General features: G+C 39.2%; 1 protein-coding gene across 1 annotated transcript in view; it reads right to left on the bottom strand.

Annotated features, from left to right (window-relative positions):
- The window catches only part of DCHS2 (dachsous cadherin-related 2), a gene marked incomplete at both ends in the record, with an annotated part of 268,447 nt that overhangs the window by 148,081 nt on the left and 94,770 nt on the right, over positions 1-25,596 (bottom strand). Inside the window, one exon of the mRNA XM_080697380.1 lies at positions 4,342-4,527. Within this exon, the coding sequence (XP_080553506.1) occupies positions 4,342-4,527 (186 nt within the window). The remainder of the gene's footprint in view (positions 1-4,341; positions 4,528-25,596) is intronic.

Consider the following 25,596-nt stretch of genomic DNA (forward strand, 5'->3'; position numbering starts at 1 on the left):
AGAGCTGGTTTTGTGCCTTCATCTGCTTCCTTGAGTGTGTCCAGTTTTCAAAAATCCATTGAGTTATTCATTTTTTATTTACACTCTATATACGTGTGTGTGTATGTGTGTGTGTGTGTGTGTGTGTGTGTGTGTGTGTGTGTAAGGATTGAACCCAGGGGCATTCTACTTCTGAGATACGACCCCGCCCTTTTTCTTTTGAAGCAAGGTCTCATTAAATTGCTGAAGGTCTTGCTAAGTTACCATGCACTGGCCTCAAAATTGCAACCCCCGACAAGTGCGGAAGATGGCGACCGAGAAAAGCGGGGCTTAAGAGCCCCGCTAACAACAAATCTCCATTAACACAAAATCAGCGCCTTTCAAAGCCAGAAAACAACATCACCAGGAAAACAAAAAAAATCACCAGGCTCCAGAGAGAAAGCGGACTGAGAACAGAGCCACAGAGGAGATCCTCACGCCTGAGGAAGCGGCTTCACGCCCGAGGACGCGGCAGCAGCCATACTGCCGGTGGCACCGGCGAGTTCACGGGACGGCCACAACAAGCCGAGGGGAGCCGCTGCAGAACAGCCAGGCGGGATTTCTCGGCGCAGGAAGCATCTAAAGCTCGCAGTGGCTGAGCTCAGCACACGCTGCAGGGATTCAGAGTGGAAATCAAAACCAAGAAAAAAAAAACGCCAGCCCCACAGCCGAGGGCGTAGCAGCGGCGCCATATTGCCACTGGCGGCAGCAGCAGAGAATTCACCGAATCCAGTACAGCTACATCTGCGTACTCAAGAACAGTGAGTCAAATTGCGGGCTCCAGAGGAGAAATCCCAGTACTGTACTCACTGGGACTTGACCCAGCGGGAGAGGGGCGGTGGCAGATATATCACACCATAGGAGAACGTGCAACCAGGCACCCCCCACAGTCTAAAGCAGCCTCTATCGACTCTCTGGGTCGGAGACTCTGTGATACAACCCAGTAAAGGAGTAGTGGGGTCTGAGATACTACAGACTCGAGATCCAGAGCACCTTAAGTGAAGTCATAGTGACCCAAGGGAAGAACCCAGAGAAGGCACAAACTTCCGAAATCATGGGAAAGAGGAATAATACTGGAGCAATCAATGCTCACAACCCCACAACATCAGAACCCGATAAAACAGAAAATCAGAGATTTCTAGAAGATCAAATCAGGAAAATAACTGTAGAAATAATAGAGGTGCTTCGAAAAGAACTCAGAGAGAGCCAAAAAGAGATAAAGGATGCAATTAATGAAGTAAAGGCCTCAATTCAAAGCACAAACAACCAATTAGAACACATGGAGAACAGAATCTCGCTCTTAGAAGATGATCATTCCAAAAATGAACGCATAGTTTCTAATCTAGGAAAAAATATCCGACAGCAGGAATCTGATATTGAAGAAATATGGGCCCATTTTAAGAGAGCTAACCTAAGAATAATTGGAATAGAGGAGGGAAAAGAAAGTGAAACCAAAGGGATCAACAATCTCTTCAAGGAAGTAATAGCAGAAAATTTTCCAGACATAGAGCAAGAGGTCTATACGCAGGTCCAGGAAACTTATAGAACTCCCTTTAGACAGGATCGGAGAAGAGGATCCCCACGCCACATAATTGTCAAAATGACCAATGTGGAAGCCAAGCAGAGAATCTTAAAGGCAACAAAAGCAAAGGGCCAAGTGACATTCAGAGGCAAACCAATTTGAATCACTCCAGACTTCCCAAACCAAGTTATGAGAGCCAGAAGGGCTTGGAGTAACATATTCCCAATTTTGAAAGAAAACAACTTCCAGCCAAAAATTTCCTACCCAGCAAAACTTTCTATCAAATTAGATGGAGAAATAAGAAGCTTCCATGACAAACAGAAACTGAAGGAATTTATGTCTTCAAAACCAGCACTAGAGAAAATACTTAAAGAGATTAACTACAAAGAAGAAATAGATAACACACATCAGAACTAGAGAAACAAGATTTTCCATCCAACAGACAACTAAGATTGGTTATCTGTGGAGATTCATTATTTATGTTAGTCTTTTACCTATCTCTAAAGGGTAGTGTTTGCCTTTATTGTTTGTTAATTTTTAGGATTTCTAGTTGGAATATTAATATACCTTCAGATATAGCATTTGGAAATATTTTATCCCATTCTATTAGTAACTGTTAACTCTGTTTACATTGTCTTTGGATATACAATATGTTTTTTATTTTTTTAGGGAGTTTGTATACTCTTCTGTTGCCTGTGCCATTGAAATCATAACCAAGAAATCACTGCCAATTTCAATGTTGTGAGGTTTTATAACCCAGATTTTCTCCTAAAAGTTTATAGTCTTAAGATTTATATTTAGGTCTTTTATCTATTTTGAGTTAATATTTGTATATGGGATTAGGTAAGGGTCCAATTTTATTCTTTTCCATGTAATTATTATTTTTCAATAATATTTAGTTAAAAGATTATTATTCCCACCACCAAATGTTCGTGGAAACCTTGTTAAAAATAACTTGACAATATAGGGAAGAATTTAGCTCTAGGATTTTATTTAACTCCAATGGTTTATATATCTGCCTTTAGAATATTACTACACTGTTTCAATTATTGTAGCTTTATATGGCTTGAAATCAGAAAATATACATCTTCTAGCTTTGTTCTTTTTCAAGATCGTTGTGGGTACCTAGAGTCCATATTCCATATTAGGATAGTTTTTTTTCTGAAAAATAAATATATAAATATATGATAGTTTCACCTAAAAAATAGAAAAAAAATATTCTCTGGTAAGAAAGAAAGCAAAAAGAAATATTGAAATGTTATCTTTAGGTCATCAAAAGCTTGGTATCAGACAAATGAAACTGTTATGTGAGATTATCATTTTTAATTTTTGATAAATTGCTATAATACTAGATGTCAATCACTAAGCCAAGCATGGGAGGGAGGGATGGGGAGAGAATGGGGTGGGGATCGGGTGGGGGCTGACTGGGCAATGTGTGCATGTATGTCTACAAAAGTATGTATCCCACTATGATGTATGAATACAGTGCACCAATTTAAAAAAAAAAATTTAAAAAAAAATTGCAACCCCCTGGGATTATAGGCATAAATCACCAATATCTAGTTTGTATGCATTTTATATGTCAAAGTTATTGGCATATATTGAAGGTGCTTCCACTGATCAAATTTGGGTCAATATGAACCTCAGAAATGATAAAGTTAACATGTGTTGAAACATACCAACTATATAAAAAATCAGAAATTTATAATCAAACTAGGGATAAAAGAACCACCTTTGAAGATAATTAAAGCACCAACTCACCATTCAAAAAAATGGAGAAGAGAAATAAGCATTTTGCTGTGATTCCTGTGTGTTAACATTTCAGGATAATAAAGTAGTTTATATCAGAAAATTCAAAAAGAATAATAAAATTCAAAAATCTTCATTCTGCAATCCCGAATGCAATAATAGCTTGTGTCTGTGGATACAGTAAGGGTCACATGGCACCACCTAAATGATTCTGACACTAATCAGGTCCATAGCTTAAGATGCCAATTCATGGGAAATAGTGGAGATAAAGGTTAATAGTCCCAGGATGTAATCAGCCATATTCAGCAGGTGAAAATTTTACAGGACAAATAACCTGATTATTTTTTGTATGTGTGGTACTGGGGGTGGAACCCAGAGGCTTTCTACCTCTGGGCTACACTCCCAGACCTATTTTTGGGAACAGGGTCTCACTAAGTTACTGGGAGCCTCACTAAGTAGCTGAGGCTGGCTTAGAACCTGTGTGATCCTCCTGTCTCAGCCTCCCAGGTGTGGGGATTACAAGCGTGCACCACCACACCCGGCTCCGATTTCTTTATTAAAAAAAAAGCCAAAGGAGATCTTATTTAAAAATATAAAAATATAAATATAGGAATAGTTCTGAATTTTTAAAAAGAAAAGAAAAACCCATAGGAGCAAAGGAGGGCTGATTCTTATAGATTGAAACTTAAAGGTTAGATCAATCAAATCAATTTGTGAACTTATTTGGATGTGAACTCAAATAAGCCAATTATTAAAAGATAGGCTTAGGTAATCCATGAAATTTAACATGGAGTGGATATTAAATGCTATCAAAGAATTACTGTTAATGTATTGTAGTTATGCTTTATGAAAGTCATTATCTGTTAAAGATTTTATTTAATTAATAATGAATTAAATGACATAATGTCCGATATTTGCTTCAAAACACTCCAGCAAAGGGAAGAGATGGTGGGTATGTGAAACAGGATCTGCCAATTGTTGGTAATCATTGGTACCCTGTGACATACACATCACTTCTTAGGATGTGTGAGATTTCACACATGAAGACTTACCCCATCCTTAGCTTTCACCAGGAGGTCAAAGGTGGCCGGATCCCTCTCCCTGTCAATATCCTGAGCCACACAGATTCGTCCGTCGTGTGGGTCGATCTGGAATGCGGGAGGTGCTCCGTCACTTTGGAATCCGTCATACAGAGAATACTCAACAAAGCCATAGAGTCCTGCATCTGCGTCGGAGGCCTGGACCTATGAGACAGGAGGTAGATCCATGAGGCAGCAGAAACGATAGTATTACTTTCCCTTGGTCATGAATTACTGTGATTTGCACAACCCAGTTACCTCCATGGCTATCACAAAGCACAGGCTTTGGTTTTCTCTTTCATTCCTACATTCTGTGACAACTTTACCTCCCCTTTCCCTCTCTCATTAAGTACTACCTTTCAGTCTCCTCTCTCCACCCTATACTTTCAATTGCTCTTTGAAAGTCTGAGATCTTGAGCTCAGGTCTGGGATTTTTTGTCCTCATGCTCCATTCATTATTCCTAAGCAGTCTCATCCAATCTCAAGGATTCAAAAATATAAATATGGCTATTAAAAACTGAATGATATATCTGGTGGTTCCCTCTTCCACCTAGGCCTTGAAGTGATGGGTTCAACATACCAGTCTGCCCTCTAAGATCAGCAAGAGAACACAGAAATCGAAGCAGTAAGTGAAGGAGTTGTTAGGAATCCAATCCATTCCCAATGTCATATTTGACCCTGGAGGGTGAGATTTGGTTCTCCAAAGCCTGGCTTCCTTCCGTTGGTAATGCCCAGTCAGGGCCCTGCCCGGACCTGCGCACTGACTACTGCAGGACTTGATCACTGGCCAGTGAGAATGAAATCCAGTCCCTGATCTGCTCTCCAAAACAGGCACAGAGGCAGGGAGATATAACTGCCCAGAGGAAGGGCAGTTTTTCTTAGTCTATAAGTGATATTTATGTCAGCAGTAATCCTGTGCCCAGTAGAAAAGATGCAACTACTAGAATTATGAAAGCGTTTAAGTGACTTATACTGTCAGCATATACAAATAGTAGTCTCCCCTGATCCAAGGAGGATGCATTCAAAGCCCCCCAGGGAATGCCTGAACCTGCAGAAAGTACTGAACCCCAGATATATAAGGTTTTTCCAACATATATCTATGATAAAGTTTAATATATAATTTAGTGTCAATCATAAATTAACAATAATAAATAATAAAATATAGCACAGATGAGAGTGTAAATCAGTGGTAGAGTGCATGCCTAACATGCAAAAAGCCCAGGGTTCAATCCCCAGAAGTAGAAAAACTTAAAAATAAATTTTAATATAATAATATAGTGTAATCAAATTATGCGATGTAGAGTTTCTCTCTCAACTGCATTGGGGCAGGCAGCAAATGCAATGTGAACTGGCTAGACAAAGGAGAGATTCACACCCCAGGCAGGATGCAGAACAGTGCAAAGCTTCACACAGACAGCCAAGAAGAGCAGTTTAAAACCTAGGTTTACTTCTGGAGTTTTCACTTAATATTTTCAGACCAGAGTAAATTCCAGATATCTGAAAGCACAGAAAGAGAAACTACAGATAAGGGGAAGCTACTATATAATGAGAAATACAACAGATTATATAGCACTCAAAAAATTCTCGAGTTCATAGGCTTAACATGAATACTTTGATTTATAACCCAATTAGCAGTAACATCAAACCTCTACACACCATTTACAATAAAAAGTACTGTAAGGGAAGAAAAAGAGAAAGAGAGAGAGGAGAGAGAGGAGAGATAGAAGGGGAAGTATAGTATTTTATAGAACAGGTACTCTTCTAAGATTATATTTATTAAACACTTTCAACCTATAAGGTAGTGACATCCACTTTACAGATAAGAAAAGTCAGACCAGAGCATTTATGTAACCTACTAGATATCAAATAGCTATTAAATGCCAAAACTGGGATTCACACCCAGGCAGTAAGCACCAGAAGACAGGTTCCTAATGGCCACACACTATAGACACGATAGATAGATAGATAGATAGATAGATAGATAGATAGATAGATAGATAGATATAGAGATATAGATATCACCTCCAGATCTGAAGTCTTGCCATTTCATCTTTTATATACTGCAAAAATACCCTCCAAATCTCCTGAATTTCCTCCCAAGCAGAATGCCCTAGAAAATGCAGAACTCCATTTTAGGTAACTGTTTACGTCATGTGCACGAGCTCCCTGACCACAACATCATTCACATGAAGAAAAGCAACTAGTTGTGATTCCTGATCTTAGCTGAGTCTTCTCTTCTATGTGGTCAAATTCCAACTGATCTCTAGAAAGCAGAAAAATAGATAAGGGGATGTTGCTTGAAAAAATAAAAAAAAATTAAGTAGACAGACAGTCTAATGTCCAACTAATAGCTTTTCCAGAAGAGGAGAAGAGAGCACATGAAGTAAAGGGGCAGCCTTTTCTTTGGTTCAGGATGACATGTATCGTCAAGGCCCCATATCACTTTGATGGGAGTAAGGAGAGAAGGATAGAAGAGACACTCTGACCTCTAACTTCCTCAGCCTCAAAGTTAAGTCAATTCCCATTGATCTAGAGAGAACTAGTTACACAACTGAACTGCAAGGGAGGTTGGGGAATGTAAAGGAGGACAAGGCTATTTGCTGAATGCAGTCTCTACTGCAAGCGCCACTTGGTCTGTTACGCATGTCGCTACCTAGTCAAACTTAAGCAAATGCGAAGTTAGAGCCAAAATAATCCCCCCAACCTACTACACAATTAATCTTGGAGAATAACTCTGGACCCTGCATATCTTTGTAAGGTTTTTGAAGGAAGTGAAATAAAAGTTAATCTCTATCACCAGCTTTTTTTGTGTGTGTGTGTGGTACTGGAGATGGAGCCCAGGGGCATTCTACTTCTGAGCTGCACCTCCAGCCCTATTTTTTATTCTTTTTTTTTGAAACAGGTATCATAAGTTGCAGAGGTCCTCACTAAGTGCCACTGCCTTGTCTTCCTTGGCGTCTGCGCGCGTTACCCTGTGCGTATGATGTGGCAATGCTTAAAGAAAGCAAGCCCCGAGGGGAAGGTGATGTCTCTGGCCAGAGTACTCCTTGCTCTTAGATATTCTTTTATAAGCTATTATTCTTTTGGTAATGATTCTATACTAATGGCTCCAGTGATGTAAAGTGGGGTCCCAAAAAATTAGGACTGTGGGAGAAATTAAGTCCATGGAAGATAAATTTTCTTTTCTTTTTTTTTTTTTTTGGTGGTACTGAGTTTTCTGGAAGCCCTTCTACCTCCGGGCTACACTCCCAGACCTATATTATACTTTTGAAACAGGGTCTCTTACACCAGCGCGACTGGCTTCGAACCTGCGCGATCCACCTGTCTCCGCCTCCCAAGTGCGGGGATTACAAGCGTGCGCCACCATGCCCGGCCAGAAGATAAATTTTCTAGTAATATGTCTGGGCCTTTAGACGCCCCCTGCCTTGCTCCAAGCTATAATAAAATCTAGTCAGAGTTTAGGTGCTGTGAAAGCATTCAAGCTGCAGCAATTACAACGTAGAATTCCTCCCTATCTTTGACCTTCATCCTAATCATTAACCTATAGTAAAAGCCTTAGGAGACAGCTGAAGCCATTAGCCCTAAAAACTGCAAGGGAGGCAACTGGTGCCTCTGTTTACCTCCTCTCCTCTGGGACCCAGCTTGGGCAAAAGAAAGGTAAACTTTGTGTGCGGCTTTAAAGCACCCTAGTTGATGAGCAACTAATACTGTCCAATAAAATAGAGCCAAAGGCTAGGAAGATTCTTGACCTTTGCACCTAGTACGTGCACTGCCCGGAGACAGGGAGGCGCAACCTGGTTAAGAAATGGTTATGTCAGAACAAAAGACAGATATAATAAGTGTGCAGGTATGGAGTTTTGATGGAAATAAAGAAAGGAAATCTTGTGAGAATAAGAAAGCATTTTGTATGCAGAAAAGTTTATTCTAAGATTGTCCCAAATGGGAAAGAAAGAACCAAGATAAAAATCAGAAGATTAAAAGCAGGTCGCAATAAGGTTTGTGGTATGTGATGAAGATAGATTATTAAAAGAGGAATAGGTTTCAAATAAGCCTACCGCTTGTGTGCTCAGCAGCAGGTAGCAGCTAGAGGAGTATATCTGACAATTAAATCTAAAGACTCCAAAGTCTGCAATGATATTTATCAAAGAATAGTTATAGGAATTAAATCGCGTGTGCTTTTTGGCCATATCTGCTAAAAAATATTTTAAGTGTTGTTTCATAGGATTGGAGTTTTCAGGCATCAGATGGTGTTACAGACAGACGTCTATCAAAGCCCTCTGGACGGCCATAAAGACATACTCGCTCATCTGACTCCCTCACCAAACACCTTCATGACTGTACCCTAAAGCCGGGGACTCTGATTTTGTCCTCAGCCAGCTTACTAGACAGAGGAGGACATTGGACTAAGCCCTAGGAATGGAATGTTCTGAAAGGGTTGAAGATGACTCTAAGAACTAAATTCCTCAAAAGATTCTGGGTGTGGAATTTACCCTCTGAAGCACTCATATACAAGGCCAAGGGGCTGGACTTGATCACAGGATCCGGAGCTAATCCTGAATGCCGGACCAGTGTCCTTTTACCTTGTTTGCTTGTCCTTCACTATTGTCCTTTGGTGTTTACACTTTTTTACTATTAACTTCTTTGGGGAAAAATAGAAATAATCTTGGTTTTGGAAAATAAAGTGTCAATTGCACGAGAGGCAGTTGTCTGTTTCCAGTCATTTCAGATTTTTCCCGGAGAGGAATCTCCACTTTTAGCGTCATAAACAGAAACTTGAAGGAGTTTATTTCATAAAAAGGGAAAAATCACTGCAGAGAAGCCTCTGCAGAACTACAGCCGAAGCCTTTGTATCACCTTCCAGGAACTAAGTCCCGAACGGCTTTCAGTGCTCTGACCGAGCTGGTCCGTCGCAACTAAGTAGCTGAGGCTGGCCACAAACCCGGATCCTCCTGTCTCAGCCTCCCAAATACTGGGAGTATAAGCATGTGCCACCATGCCCGATTTATCACCAGCAATTTTTGTATTCCTACTATACTTATTTAACTTTAGATTTTAGAAAGGATATATTTTTCACCAACACAAAAAACATATAAGAGCTATGCCTTAATTACAATGTTTCTTAAATAAAATTCCATCCCCAAATCATTTTCAACAACCAAGTTCTCCATGAGCCTGTTTCTTCAACTCATTCTATCTTGAGTACATGGAACATGACTTTTGGGGGTTTTATGCAGTATACCTCAGCAGTTAAGAATCAGGGCAAAATTTGCCCCCAAAGACATTTGGCAAATACTTCACCATTTATTTATTTATTTATTTATTTATTTAGTTATTATAATCAGAAACAGAGTTCTACTGGCAGTTAGTGACTTGAAGCTAGATGTGCTTCCAAGAATTACCTGGCCCACAGTGTCAATAGTGGGTTGAGAAACCCTGTGCCTTACTGAAACTCCTAACCATGGCAATACTGTTTGCTTTCTTTATTTTCTCAAGTGATGAGATAGCCCTTTACACATTTATCACCACTCTCATTTATCTCATACTATGACAAAATTATTTATCTTGTGCAACCAGTTAACATATTTGTGAGATTTCTCTACTACAAAGAACCTCCAAATACACTTGGTTTATTGCATTGTGGCACCAGTTAATGAACTGAGTAACTCATGTTTTAAAAGACAAAAATATGTCTTTTTTTGTGTGTGTGTAGTATCAAGGATTGAACTTGGAGGTATTCCAGTTCCAAGCTACACCCTCAGCCCTATTTTATTTTCTTATTTATTTATTTATTTATTTATTTATTATTTTTTGTGGTACTGGTGTTCCTGGAAGCCCTTCTATCTCTGGGCTACACTCCCAGACCTATTTTTATATTTTTTATTTGGAAATAGGGTCTCTTAAGCCAGCAAGGCTGGCTCTGAACCAGCACAATCCTCCTGTCTCCGCCTCTCAAGCTCGGGAATTACAAGCATGCGCCACCACGCCCAGCCCTATTTTATTTTTAAAAAGGGTTTCTAGATTGTTGAGAGTCTCACTATGTTTCTGAGACTGTCCTCAAACTTGTATTCCTTCTGTCTCAGCTTTCCAAGTACTGTGATTACAGGCATGAGCCAGCATGCCCAACTCAAATGTATTTTCTAAAACCATATGGCAGTCTCAAGGGTTTTGATTTGATTGGAACAAAAATACAATGAGCTAAATTCTAAAATTCACTCTCAGTCATTAATAGCATCGATACGAACAAGTGCTTTAGTTTATATAAAAACAAGTTTCCTTGCTTTCACGTTCTTTTTTAAGTATACTTTTATTGGTGCATTGTAATTATACCTCAGAGTGAGGTTTAAAGTGATAAATACAATTGAACAGCGCTTGGTGTGTCTTCTTCCAGATTCCACCCTCAATACCTGTTTTGCACCTGAACTTTAGGCAGAGCAAAATATAAGGAGACAAGAGTGAGAAAGAACATTGATCTCAATTTGCACTGGTAATTTATATTCTGAGTTTGAGAATTATAAAATAAGAATGCATTCATCTTTCTGGTTTTCCAAGTTCCCTAGAAAAACTGACCTATTACTCTCTTATGACATATCTCACCCACTAATATTGGATCTTGAATCCTTGTAATTAATTTAGATTCTCTCTGAGGCTTACACTGTCCAATATACATTGACAGATGTATAAAAATTTGACAATTTGAATAAGGAGGAAATCTTGATTAGTGATAAAGCCCAGAGAGCCCTTGGCCCAGAGATAACTCTGTCAAGAAAGAAAGAGCCTGACCAAACTGTCACCAAAGTCACATGGTGTGAACTGGGGACCAAAAGCCTCAGGGTGGTTTTATCCTGAATCCACTCACAACACAGCCCCCATTCAGGAGCACCTCCATTGCCGTCTGCTGACAAGCTGACAAACACAAGCACTTTAGACAAAATTTAAAATTACATAACCCGCTCTATTCTCTCTTATAATTTACAAAATTTCTACCATGAGCATCTAGCAAAAAGTCACAAAATGACTTTCCCCATTGAAGCCCTGGGTCAGCTTCCAGTCCTCCAGCCCAGACAGGACCATCATCTCCCAGTGGAAGCCGGACTCAGCATTAAGGACTGTCACACATACTAGTATGCCACTCTCTGCTCCACAGTGGCAAGTTCAGCAGCAAGCCCTGTCTTACCAAGTCTATTACTGAGTGTTGACCCGTGTGCTCTGAATCACTCAGCAGCCTTGCAGTAACTAATCACCTCCTCCTTGTTGAAGCACATTCCTCAGCAGTGTCACAGTCTAACTGTCCAGTTCCCTATCTCACCAACTACCCGAGTTTCCATATTGGTGGAGTGGTCTCTCTTTCTCTTCCTGAACACTGGTGTGACCCAAAACTCAGTCTTGAGACCATTTTTTTTTTCAATCAGTACTGACTGTTTTTAGGGGACTGAATGATAAACCCTAAAAAGACAGGTCCGTGTCCTAATTCCAAGAACCTGCAAGTATTACCTTATATGATCAAAGAGTGACTATTATTTTGTATAACTAAATGAGAAGAATTTAAGGGTTCAGGGAGGAGATGCTTATTCTGGAGTACCCAGGTGGTCCCTAAATGCAATGACAAGTATCCTCATGAGAGTGGCATGGGAAGATTGGATAGACAAAATAGGAGTGGGTGATGTGGCCACAGAGGAAGAGACTGAAAAGATGTGACTACATATGCACGAACCTTGACAGTCCTCTCAAGCTGGAAGAGACAACAAGTTCTTCCCTAGAGCCCTCCAGGGAACGGGACTTTGCCTAATTTAGGACTTCTAGTCCTAAAATTTCTCTAGAACTGTGATAAACAATAATTTTGGAGGGTTTGTGTTTGTTTCCAAGGGGAAGTGCTAGAGATTTTACCTACAACCATTCTACCTTTGAGCTATACCCACAGCCACTTTTATTTTTGAAACAGGATCTTGCTAAATTACTATACGCTGGCCTCAAACCTGAAATCTTCCTGTCTCTGCTTTCTTAGTACTGGGATTACAGGCATGTACCACCAAGTTCAAATATTTCTGTAATTTTAAGCCCCCAAATTCATGGCAATTTATTACAGCACCCCTAAGTGACTAATGTACTCCCTAGGTGATTGGTTTCAACCCCTGGCACTAAAGCAATCTCTGAGTTGGTGTCTCCCTCCCTATTCTATATCATGGTTCCATTTTCCCAACTCATGTGGCATCCCGTTGATTAATTAGCATCTCCTTTTGGGATCTTAAATAAAACATGCTCAAAGGGACCTCCTGATATCCACACCATGCTACCCCCAAATCTGCCATTCTTCCAATCTTTGCACTTTCTACTGAAGCAGCTAAAGAAGATACCGCTAAGGTGACGCTAAATCTTATCATTCTCCTCCTCAAGACTCAACCAATAAAATCCTACCCTTAAATAAAACTGTAACCCTGGCTGCCTCAGACTTCATCTCCTGCTACACTGTGATTCACTAACTCCCCTCTGGACACTCTGGTCTCCTTGTTGGTCCCAAGAAGCATCAGTTCTCTAGGACCTTCCTACTTGCCATTCTCTCTGACTAGGAGGTTTTCCCCTTAGACTGTAGTATAACTTGCTCCCTCAATTTCAAGTCTAAATACAAATACAACCTAATCACACAGGCCTTCTCGATCACCCTAGTCAAAAGCATCCCCTTCTCTCCTGCCATATGGTCTCTGTTTACCTTGTTTTGCTTTGCTTCATGTTCCCCTTGCTCTTGGCCAGAGATCTGACTCTGGAGATCCCAACCAGTCCAGCCACCCCGAAACCAAAAGGGAAAAGTAATGGCAGGAAGGAATGTGAATCAGCATAACACTGCTGGGAACACTAAACACAGCAGCATTTCCAGGCCTGTCCTCAGGGGTACCCACATGGCTCCCAAATTACAGAGACAAGGAGGACCTGAAGTCTGCACCATCAAGCGATCTTGCTTGCACTGTGGTCTGGGTGATCATTAGTTCGGGATTGGTCAGGCAAAACCTTGTGGAAATCAATAAGAAAGTTACTCTTGCCTGGGGGAAGGATAGTTTTGACTCATCACAAGCAGTTTATCAATCAGACCTGTTGTTCTTGGTATCCAAAGTGATTGACTTGTAATAAAGACGACATGCAAAATGGAGGGATAAATGACAGATTTTTTTTTTTAACATTTGCAGGTTCAAGTAGAGTCAGCGTTTTAGCAAAAGCGACCTCTAAGACATTCAGAGCACTATCTCTACTTTATGCTGTATTCTATATTTTCATTTATTTGCTTGCTGTTAATGACATGTCTTCAAAGCAATTTAAGCCAGCACAAGTGTGACACTCACTGCACTCTGGACCCCATTCCCAGCACCCACATTGCCTGCTTCACAGTGAGAGGGGCTACGAATATTGGCTGCATGATAAAATGAATATTGTACATAAGGTATAAACATGCTAAGAGCAATTTTCATGATTATTCTGTCTGACTATGGAGGAAACACATAAGAGCAGGGTATTTCATAACACTTAGAAAAAATTCATGAGGAATAATGTTTTTATTCCTACAAAATGCTAAACTGATCACATCCAATCACCCTACATAGAACTGAAAATTTCAGACTCAATAGTTAACTAAGCTCTATTATCATTGAATAAATCTCATAATGCTTTTTCAGAAGCATCAAAATGCTACAACTAAAATCAGCTAGGTAAAAGAAAAAGAAAAAAATTCAAAGCATATGGACCCATTAAAGGGTTGGAAACAAAAATATTTTAGTTTTACCATTTTAAATATATTTTCAAGAGAACTTAAAAAACTTTGCACAAAAAACAAATAACCCAATCAAGAAATGAGAAATTGAATTGAATAGATACGTAAGAGAAGAAGAGATACAAATGGCTAATAAATACATGAAAAAATATTCAACATAATTAGCAATCAGGAAGATGCAAATCAAAACTACACTGAGATTTCATCTAACCTCAATCAGAATGGCAATCATCAAGAAGTCAAATAACAACAAATTGACAAGGATGTAGAGAAAGAGGAACTCTTTTACACTGTTGGTGGGAGTGCCATCTAGTTCAGCCACTATAGAAATCAAGTGTGGAGATTCCTCAGAAAACTGGGAATGGATCCAATGTATGATCCGGCCAAACCACTCTTGGGTATCTTTTCAAAGAAACTGAAATCAGACAACTACAGTAATATATGCATATCCATGTTCAAAGCAGCACAAATCACAACAGCCAAATTATGGAACCAACCTAGGTGTCCACCAACAGATGCAGACATTACAAAATTATGGAATATTCACACAATGGAATTCTTTTTTATTTTTTAATTTTTTGATGGTACTGGGGTTTGTGGAAACCTTCTACCTCCAGGCTATACTCCCAGACCTATTTTTATATTTTTTTTATTTGGAAACAGGGTCTCTTAAGCCAACGCGGCTGGCTTCGAACCTGCGTGATCCTCCTGACTCTGCCCAAGCACAGGGATTACAAGCGTGAGCCACCAACCCCGGCCACACAATGGAATTCTACTCAGCAATAAGGAAGAACAAAATTATGTCATTTGCAAGAAAATGGAAGGACCTGGAGAACATTATGTTAACTGAGATTAGCCAATAACAGAATGTAAAGGGTCATATGTTTTCTCTAATATTCACAAGGTAGGGAGTAATTGGGATCCCAGAGGGACTCTAGTTAATGAAGAGGGGACCTCAGTGGAGCCAGGGAGGTAGTCTAATGGAAGGAGAGGGAAAGAGTGAGGTTCATGAGGAGAATTACTACCATTGATTATGTGTACATATGTGAAAAACACCAATGTCAGTCTCAGTATTTTGTATTGGGAAAGGGAGATAGGAGGCTGGGGCGGTCACCAAGTGCTGTGTGCATGATTTACAATATAATGTGAGGCTATAATGCAGCAATAAAGGCATATTGAAAAATAAAGTATATTTTCAGAGAAGTCAATACAGCTATTAGATGAATAGGCTAAATATATATATATTCTCAAGACACAGCCAAAAAATAGTCATGATAACATATGTGTCTTTGTTGCTTTCATTGAATAATGGGATGAAGAAACTACTAATCCTATTGCTTGGTTATTTTCATCTCTCTGTCTCATGCCACAAAAGCAGCCTAAACCAATGGGATGAGGTTCAATTTATCCTATTAAGTGTTATAAACTAAACAACTAAAATGGTATGATCCAGCCAGGCATGGTGGCACACACTTGTAATCCCCGTGCTTGGGAGGTGGAGACAGGAGGATCACACAGGTTTGAAGCCAGCCTCGGTGGCTTAAGAGACCCTGTTTCTAAATAAAATATAAAATAGGTCTGGGAGTGTAGCCCAGAGGTAAAAGGGTTCCATCCCCAGTACCACCAAATAAATAAATAAATAAATAAATAAATAAATAAAATAAGTAAATAAAAATAAAAATAAAATGGTGTGATCCAAAAAAGAATTAGTAGACAGATCAATAAAACACTAAGGGAAGACATGAAACACTTTTTTGGGTATCACAAAGGCAACCACTGAAAAGAAATGTGAATTTGTTGCTGAAAGAATTAGTAAAGCACATGAGAGACCAAGTCTGATCTTAACTTCACAAAAATAATTTCTACACATATATGCTAAATGTAATTTAAGTCATTTAAAATATGAACATATATTTGACCTATTCTTACATGGGAAAGAAACTTTAAGGCAAAAAAGGAATTAAAGCAATGAACAAAAATCACAAAGAAAAAAGTCACTACAATGACTATACAAACATTTAATATTTCTTTATATCAAAAATATCCACAAAAAGCCAGGCATGGTGGTGCACACCTATAATATCTGTATTTAGGAGGCTGAGACAGGAGGATCATAGGTTCATGGCTAGCCTCAGCAACTTAGGGAGGCCCTCTGAAATTAGGAGACTCTGTTTCTAAGCAAAAAATAAAATAGGGCTAGTGGTGTAGCTTAGAGATAGAATAACTCTCAGTTCAATCCCCAGTAACTCCAAAAAAGGAACAATATCATACACAAAAAACCTAAAGGCAAATTAGGTGTGATTTATATGACAAATGAATGTGAAAAAGTTAATGTCCCTAAGAGTCTTTAAAATAAAAATAATAGTGATTAGATAGATAGTCAAAGGACACTGACTGACAATCACAGAAAAATAATATAAGGTACTTCAATAGTAACTAAATAAATGAAAAAGAAAATATTTTTGCCTTGCTGATTGACAATCATGATATATTAAGCAGTGTAAAAGATATACCAAAGATGCACTTATTTTATATAGCCTATATGGAAAATAACTTTGTCTTTATCACATACATATGTTAAACATATGTTAAACATTCTCCAAAATCTAAAAATATTCTTCTCCTTTGATTCAGTATATTTTGAGGAAAAGATGTAGAAAGATATTTGTATAAAAGAATAATGTAGCTTTATTTATTGTAGAATTAAAATGTACAACAATAAGCGAGCTGTTAAATTATAGACATAATTCAAGATAGTCATGCAAATTAGATTTAAAGACACAACAAAATGTCCACACTAATGTTTAGTTAAAAATCTCTCCATATAAAATATCCTATTTACGCCTCAAACTCCCATGTATGCAATAGAAAATCAAACAAAAGCTAAAATGTTAAGTGATCTAATGTGAAACATTGTAAGTTTTTCACGTTTTTGTTCCATTATTTTTCCAAATTTTCAAAAATAAAGATAATATAAAGAATATTACCAAAAAGGCGGGCATCAGAAACACTGAACCTGAAAGCCAGTTGGATTACATAAGCAAATGCCATCTATTCACGCAACTCCCGTGCGTGCATCTTTGTAGGGATGAGGGAGAGTGGATGTGTAGGAGTCACAGCATCTACAGAAGTACCCCACTTCTTATTTATTCGCTGTGATGCTAAGGATGGAACCCAGGGCCTCCAGCATGCTAGGTGAGCACTCTACCACTGAGCTGCAGCCTACTGCATTACTAATTTCTACACTAGGAGTGGAGTCCTTGTAATAGAGGTTGTGTGGGCCAGTAAAGACTAAAATATTCACCATCTGGTTTTTAATAGAAGGTTTCTCACTCTTGGCCATTTAGCATGAAAGACTCATAGACAATTGTAAACAAATAGCTCCATTCCAATAAAAACTATATTTATTGACCAAAATCTGAATTTCATTTAACTTCCATTTATTATGAAATATTGTAAAAATTTATTCATGGAGAATAAAATCTGAATTTCATTTAAGAATATAAAAACTACTCAGCTCACAGCAGGCTGGTTCGAGTGATACAGATTGCCAACCCCTGATCTAATGCAGATGAGTAAGTCTATCAGAGTTCAAGCTGGGCGTGATGGCACACACCTGTGATTCCAGTACTTGGGAGGCTGAGACAGAAAGATCACAGGTTCAAGTACAGACTCAGAAAGTACTGAGAATCACATCAATGTAGTAAGACTCTGTTTCAAAATAAAAATTAAAAAAGGGCTAAGAATGTAACTTGGAGGCAGAATGCCTTTGGGTTCAATCCCCAGTACTACAGACATACTCACACAATATTATCAGAGTTCACATAGGCTAGATTTGGCCAGTGCACACTGTATGCAGGTGTGGAAATATCACACTTTATCTCATTAACATGAATAACTTATACATGTTAATCAAAAATAAAATAAGATAATACAATTTTTGTAACTAAGTTCAGTGTTTATTGGGGGTTTGTAATATCTATATTTGAATCAGTTTTATTCATTGCTGCCTCTAGGATCTACTTTTATAACACAGTTAAAAGTTAATTTTTTAAAAAAGACTGAAACCATTTGATTTAAAGTCCCAGCCAAAATGCTTTCATTAAGTTAAATTTTGACATCATAACTTTGTATTTTACAAAAGTTTCATTTAATTACTGTTTGTCATGGAAAAGTAAAACTGAAGCATGATCTAAAACGTGATACAGTAACTCATTTGTGAAGATTCTTCCAATATCAAGTTTAATTCCCCCACACACAAACACAAATCAAAGCAAAAATAAAAAAGAAAGAAGACCCTTCAAGGCACCTATATTAAAAAAGGTTAAAGGAAGTTAAAGTCAGAGGAACTTGTGCCTTAAAAATAGCTCAAAACATTGCAGTTATAACATAGCAATTATAAACAAGTGGATTGCTCAATAACGTTTGAAGAGCAATTCATTTTAATATTATTGATAACAAATACGCATGTATACACACATGTCACACACACACACACACACACACACACACACACACACACACAGTAGCCAGGAATATACCTACATCATCTTTCACTTCCAAATACACCTGAGAAATTATGACTCTTACTTTCACAGGTTCTAATGACAAGAGTGTCAAAGTCTCTTGTGGACCACTCATTGTTAGCATTAACAGTGTCTGTTCTGCGCTAGACCTGGAATGTCCCCACAGGCTGCTGTGCTGAAGCCTTGTCCTCAGGGCAGCAGTGTTGAGAGATGTGGTTTAGGGGAAGTAATTGGATCATGTGGGCTCATAATAATTTGATGGCATTATTGAGAAGTAGTGGAAATTTCAGGAGATGGGACCTAGTTGAAGGAGTGGGTCCTTGGATATATGCCCTTGGGGACTATCTCTTGTCCCTGGCTCTTGCCCACCCCTCTGCTTCCTGAACACCATGAGGTGAGTATTGGAAAAGAGTAAGGGGCAGATGATTTTGTGAAGTGACTGGGGAAACCCCCAAAATCTCATTTTGGCCATGTTGAAGGTTAGATGCCCATGAAGCAAGTCCAGTGGTGGCTCCCTCCCACCATGTCCTCTCCACCATGATTCTCTTCCTTCGCTCAGGCCCAGAGCAGTAGAGCTGGTTGACCATGGACTAAAACCGTGAGCCAAAATGAGTCTGAGTTTTGTTCAGGCATTTTGTCACAGTAGCACAAAGCTAACACAGTGTTTGTAACAAGAGTAAGAACTGTCTGTCTTTGGTTCATCTGATTATCTATCATGTACCAGTGTTCTCAGTTATTTTCACCAAGACTATTTTAATACAGTCTCTAGTTGTTCAAGACAATCATAATTTGCAAATACCTTATGCTATCTTCATTACCAAACCATAGTACAATGAACGGGGAAATCTATATTTCAAGAGCAAATCAATCCATAACTGGATGCTTTTGTAGAATTCATACAGATATCCAGAGATGCAAAAAAGTTATATGATTAGAAACATTTGGGGCATCCAAAAATGAACCTGGATTACAACTACTACATGTTTGTCACAAAAATTCACAATGTCTAATGCTGTAAACCCTTAAATGACAAATTCATGAGATACTTTTAGCTAAATATTTTACCAAGGTTTTTATTTCACTGAAGCTCAAAAATAAATTTGTTGGCCAGTATGAGTCATCCAGGAGAATTGGCAGAAGAAATAGACTTATAAAAGTTGATACCTCATTTTTATTCTTTCTTCTTACCTCTAAGATTTTACAATGAGATTTTATTTTCATATATGCCTCATACACAGACATTAGTGCTTCCAAACTGCAGAGTAAATGTCTCCTTTCCTCTTTCCTCTCTGCTTCACTGCACCCATCTAGACTAATTATTTTAGATACCTTCCACATGAGGGCAGCCCCAACAGTCTTTTAGCATGAACTCTTTTCTTGGGCTATAGAATCACATATGGAAGAACACTAGATGATGGACTTCTTCCTCACCCCACCCCTCAGGACTAGAATCATCTCTCCTATGTTCTAGAACTCAAAGTGGGCAGATGAGAGAATTACTGATGTGAGGCCAGCAAAAGGAAAGAAAATGCTGAAGGAAAAGACAGTTAAAAAGACTGAAGCAAAAGAATGCTTTGCCAAGCAGGGACCATATGCAAATGGGAAGAAAAGTCCACCCAAAGGATAGATCAAATGGGCAGATGGACCGGGAACATCACACAACCTCAACACCTTCTTGACCTCATCTGAGTAGGACTGTATTGCAAGACTCCAAAGGAAAAGGTGACCTTATATATTCTGGCCTCTGTATGTTCTCCAGAAGAGAAAGATAACCAGGTACTACTCTCCCTGCAATCATCTGTGCCCCTTCAATAAGAATAGCAGAAGATTAAGGTGAAGGACCACAAGGTACCATTCTGACCAATATCTTAACTCAAGATAGAAGACTGTGCAGAGTTATATAAATTTTACTATTCACAGAAAAAATTTAAAAATGGAAAAATTTACCCCAAACTACTAACAGGTGTTCTCTCTTGGGGTACTGTAGTGAGTGTGCACTTTTTAAATTATATGTTTTTGTAAGCAACATTTCATACTGAGTTTGCTACTTCATATAGATATAAAGATTCCAAATTGTATGATTATATAAGGGTCACCCTCTTCCCCTTCTAACCACAAAGGATGCTTTGAAACATCTCTTAGGTCTAGAGAGGAAAGCTGGTTAGATATTTTTCCCAAAAGAATTTATGTTTAAGTATCTTTTTCTTTTTGGAAGGAGTATTATAAATTAGAATCATTTGACTTGATTTTTATTTGGATCTCCCCCACATATGTTTGTAAAACAAAGACATATCCTAAGTCTTCCTATTGGGATGATGCAATCTCAGATGTAAACATGAACAGGTCCATGCTAAACTCAAGAAAGATCCATAGATCTGAAAAATGACAAATAGAAGGAAGGAAGGTGAGTAGGTTAGCAAACTAAAGGTCTGTGAGATCCCATGTAGACTCCACCTTGCTGAATTGTAGTTACCTGCTTCAGTTTTTTTACCTACAAAAGGACCAGAATCAGAGCTGCAAATGTTAAGGTTTGGGAACTTAGGCTCTATCTAGTGTCTTTGCTTTCCCTGGAGGAAAATAAGTCAGTGAACATTGACCAGACTATAAAAGATCAGACTGCACTGTTTGCCTCTCCACCACCCCAAAACAATTATTTTTATGGAACTATATCTTTATTGCATACATACTATTTCACATATGGAATAATTTCTTGGCCTCAGCTATATCCATACAGATGAATTTAAGTATCAGTCTAAGTGAGATTTATTATGTAGTTAAAAACACAGTTAACAAAACCAAAATTATGTCCATCCATTGAATTGACTCTGTCAAATCTGTAGTCACAGATAAAGAGCTGCTGAAGAAGAGAAGGATGGCAGAGGACTTACTCCAGTTTCTCCGCTGCCATTCCATTACTCTCTGGGGCTCCATAATTATTCCTAACAAGGCGTTCAGGGTCCAGGACGACTCAGCACCATCATATATCTTACTCCAGGAAAGACTACTTCAGAACCGCAGATTTTGTCCTTGAAATGGAATATGCTAAAATCAGCACTGTTCCACCTATTTGGAACTGGAATTCCAAGATCAAGGCTGAGGTGTTATAGCTTGTGGCCAAGCACAAGAACCCCTCAGGAGCTCAATGGCCTTTGAACCCTACCTTCCCTCTGAGCAGGTTCGTAATTGTGGGTAGTGTCTTGGTCAACATTCTCCCTGATATAATCCAAAACATCTGACCACGCAACTTAGAGGAAGGAAGATTTGTTTGCTCACAGTTTTGGGGGGGTTTAGAGGTTCAGTCCATGTGAGGCTAGGTCTGAGAACTCAGGATGGACAGCAAGAAGCAGAGAGAGTGAAAGGGCTCTGCTCTCACGTCATGGAGGCCAGAAGTAGAAAGCGAGTAAAAGGAGAGAGCCGTATATAATCCCCATGGCCACGGCCACACCTCCAGGGACCTCCCCTTAGCCACCAAGCCCTGCATCCAACATTGCTACCTCTTTCCCTGAAGACTACGGGCACATTCTAAATCCAATCTATTACAAGCAGTAGCTTATCTGCAGTGTGCTTCAATTTGATGCAAGCATTGGAGCCATATTTATACATGCATTCAGGTGCAAGTAACAGAAAACCCAACCAAAATATTTTAAACATTAAAGGCATTTATTAGCTCTCTTGTCAAAAAATCTGTTTCAGGAGAGGTCAATTCAGTAGCTTGATAATCTCCCCAATGCTTTAGGTCCTGGTGTTCCATGCCTTCCACTCCCAGGCTTTCTTGGAACATGAGCTTTTCCTTGTGGGCCTGATTTTCACATTGGGACAAGCTGCCATACTGATATTGCCACAGCCAACACCCAAAGGTAGAAGAAGGACATATTTACTTTTCATCCATATTTTAAAGAAAGAGAATTCTTCTCATAAATGTCCACCAGTTTTTCCCTCAAGTCTCAGAATTGTAGGGCTTGCCCAGACCCACCAATTATTTGGCAAGGCATATAAGAACAGTGGGTTTGGCTAACCAATTACAATTTACTTCACATGGAAGGGACTGAAGAGGAATCAAAAAGGCCAAGTCCATGTGGAGAAAGGTGAAAAGAGGAGAGACTCTAGAGGAAGAAATTTCTAGGGCAAGACTATCGGGCAGGCAACTTTGTCACTCTATTTCTTGGGGCTATTTTGCGTTTAAGATGAAATAATGTGTGTAAAGCTCTTAGCACAATGCTTGGGAGCTTTTGCAATTAGAGCAAAAAGGACAGCTAGCTGCTTTGTATTACTAAAGCCCTTATTAATGGTATCGTAAGTATGAACACCACACAGTTTTTCCACACTGTATTCCACTTATTTAAGTACTAAAGTTCTTAACTCTCGCTCAGTCACAGCCCTTCTTGAGACTCTGATAACAGTCTTGCCAACATAGTGTGCACCTGCAGGTGTGTGCTGTTGTGTAGAAACATTCTCTGTACTAGGTCATTCCACAGTTCTGAGTCTTCTGAATGTCATCTAAGGGACCCAGATACATGGATAGTTAAAACATTGCCCAAACCTCATAGAAAAAACGAAGGTAAAGGACACATGACATCTTAGATGCTTGGGGAGGCAAGTATTCCTTTCAGATCACCTTTTCCCAGAAATAAGCCTTACCTGCTAAGATAGACTGGGAATTATCATAAACAAGGGATGACATTTTCCCTTTTTCTCAAGATGGCAAAGTATGCAGCCCTGAGGGCTACACTGTCCAGTTGCCTTACTTAGGAACTCCCTTAAGACTGCAAACTGAAGTCCCACCTGTGGGGAGAACGTTCACTCCACCCAGAACCATTCCAATCTGGACTCTGGTCAGCTGTCTGCACAACTTCCCAACCCACAATGCCAGATATTGTCGCCTGCCCCGATGGGTAGTGTGAGTACTGTATACAGCATGCCGCGGTGTGGCTGTCCATTTTGGTTTTGATGCTTGCTCCTCTAACCCTTCATAATAAATAAATCTCTCTTGTTTCTAACAAGTGAAGCTGTGTGGCCTGATTCTTTTTTTCAAGTAGAACACCAGGTTAACATCCTTAAGCAAAATATTCCCCCAGTGTAGGTCTTCCCTCTTATTCTTGTGGTTTTCGACTGCGCCAGCACCTCACTTGTGTCTGCCTTCCACCACGCCCCACAAATTCTGCAAGGTAAGACTATCTTAGCCCCCTTTTCGGCTGGTTCCCACTGTCCAGCCTGGTATCTGGGGCAGGAGAGGCACTCCATAAATAAACCACTCTAAAACAAGAGGTTTTCTTCTGACTGACTGTTGTTATAGTCAGATATAAAATGTCCCCTAAGCTCACCTTATGTTTGGAGCTGATATAATTAAGTCACAAGGGTTGTAATTCCAAAAGCAAATAAATACATTGTACTGGATTTACCTGGATGGAACCTAGTAGGCAGTAGGGTGTGGCTGGAGGTGGTCTCTGGGGGTGTGGCCTTGGGGATTCTATCAAGGGGTTCTCCTTCCCTGCTCTCTCTCTGGCTTCTGGCCTCCATGTTATAAAGAGCCCAGCCTTGTGCTCCCCCTGCCTCCTGCCACCAAGCCCTGAGATTCTTGGTCCCAGCCTCACAAGAGCTGAGCCCAAAACCATAAGAGGAAATAAATCTTCTTTCTTCTAAGTTATGTGGTCAGATATTTAGATGATGGCTGCAAGGATGCTGACCAAAACTCTGACCAAGTTTTATTTGTAAACTGAGATGTGTATCAAATCTAATTAGTCAATTAATTAATTTTCGGTGCATGGGGTTAAACCTACAATCTAGTGATCGTAGTGCCTAAGCAAGTGCTCTACCACTGAGCTGCACTCTCAGCCCTCATCAAATTTAAATGATGAGTTAAAGCATTTCCACAGCACAGTTGTTTTTCCAATGCAGAATAGCTATAAACCTATCATATATATATATGATATATATATGATATCATATATGAAAATATACATATATATGTATACACACACATATTTTTTTAAGGAAACTTCAGGGGTGTGTTTTCTCAGAAAGTGTTAAAAAAATCTTCAGTGTAGTAAAGCAGAGAAGAAAGAAAAAAACGAATAAAAGACAGAGGAATTAAGGTAATAAGAGCTATGAAATCAGGACAGAAAAGAGCACAGAAGCAGAAATACTATGGTTTATGGAGTAAACGTTTCTTTATGTGTGAATAGCGCGCTAACGTTCTCCATGTGCTTTCATTTGATTTAAAAAATTGAGGAGTTATTCAAGGGAAGAATTCTTATTACCATTTTATAGGTTAGGAAATTGAGTGAGGTAAACATTTGTCATCTTTGTGGTTCTACAGCATCCTGATTTGGGAAGAAGAAATTATGCATAAATAGCTGAGGTCTTTCTGGGATTTTCTTTTAACATCCAGTGTGTTTAAAAATACTTAAATTCTTTCTCAAATATAAATTATTTCTTGGTCAGTACTTTCTCCTCAGCATGTAGAAGGGCATCTGGCACATAATAGGAACAAATAGAAGGGAGAAGGAAGGAAGGAAGGAAGGAAGGAAGGAAGGAAGGAAGGAAGGGAATTCCTGTTGTCTTTCATGTGCTAAGGAGTTTGCCCAAGTAAAAGAGATCCTCAATCAGCCAGTGCCTCCATGCCGATTTGATAATTCTGACTAATTCACAGGGGAGATATTAGCCAATCTTTCTGGCCACCAATCTAAAAGTGCCTCCTCTAATCCCTGCCCCTTCAACAAGCTTCCCCTGTGACCCCAGCTGAAGCTCCTCCTTTCCTCTGAAGCCCCATAGCCAGCTCCCAGTATCATTCCAACACTGAACATTCCCTCTATGATTTATCTATGTATCTTAAACCTTCCTGCCATCATTTCTTCAAACAGGATCTGAAAGAATTGCTGGGAGTTAATTAGCCTGAGAGAAGGTAGCAACTTTGATGAAGTTAAGCCTGAGAAACAGAGAGAGGCAGAA

This window comes from Muscardinus avellanarius (genome assembly GCF_963383645.1).
Source record: "Muscardinus avellanarius genome assembly, chromosome: 6".
Lineage (NCBI taxonomy): Eukaryota > Metazoa > Chordata > Mammalia > Rodentia > Gliridae > Muscardinus > Muscardinus avellanarius.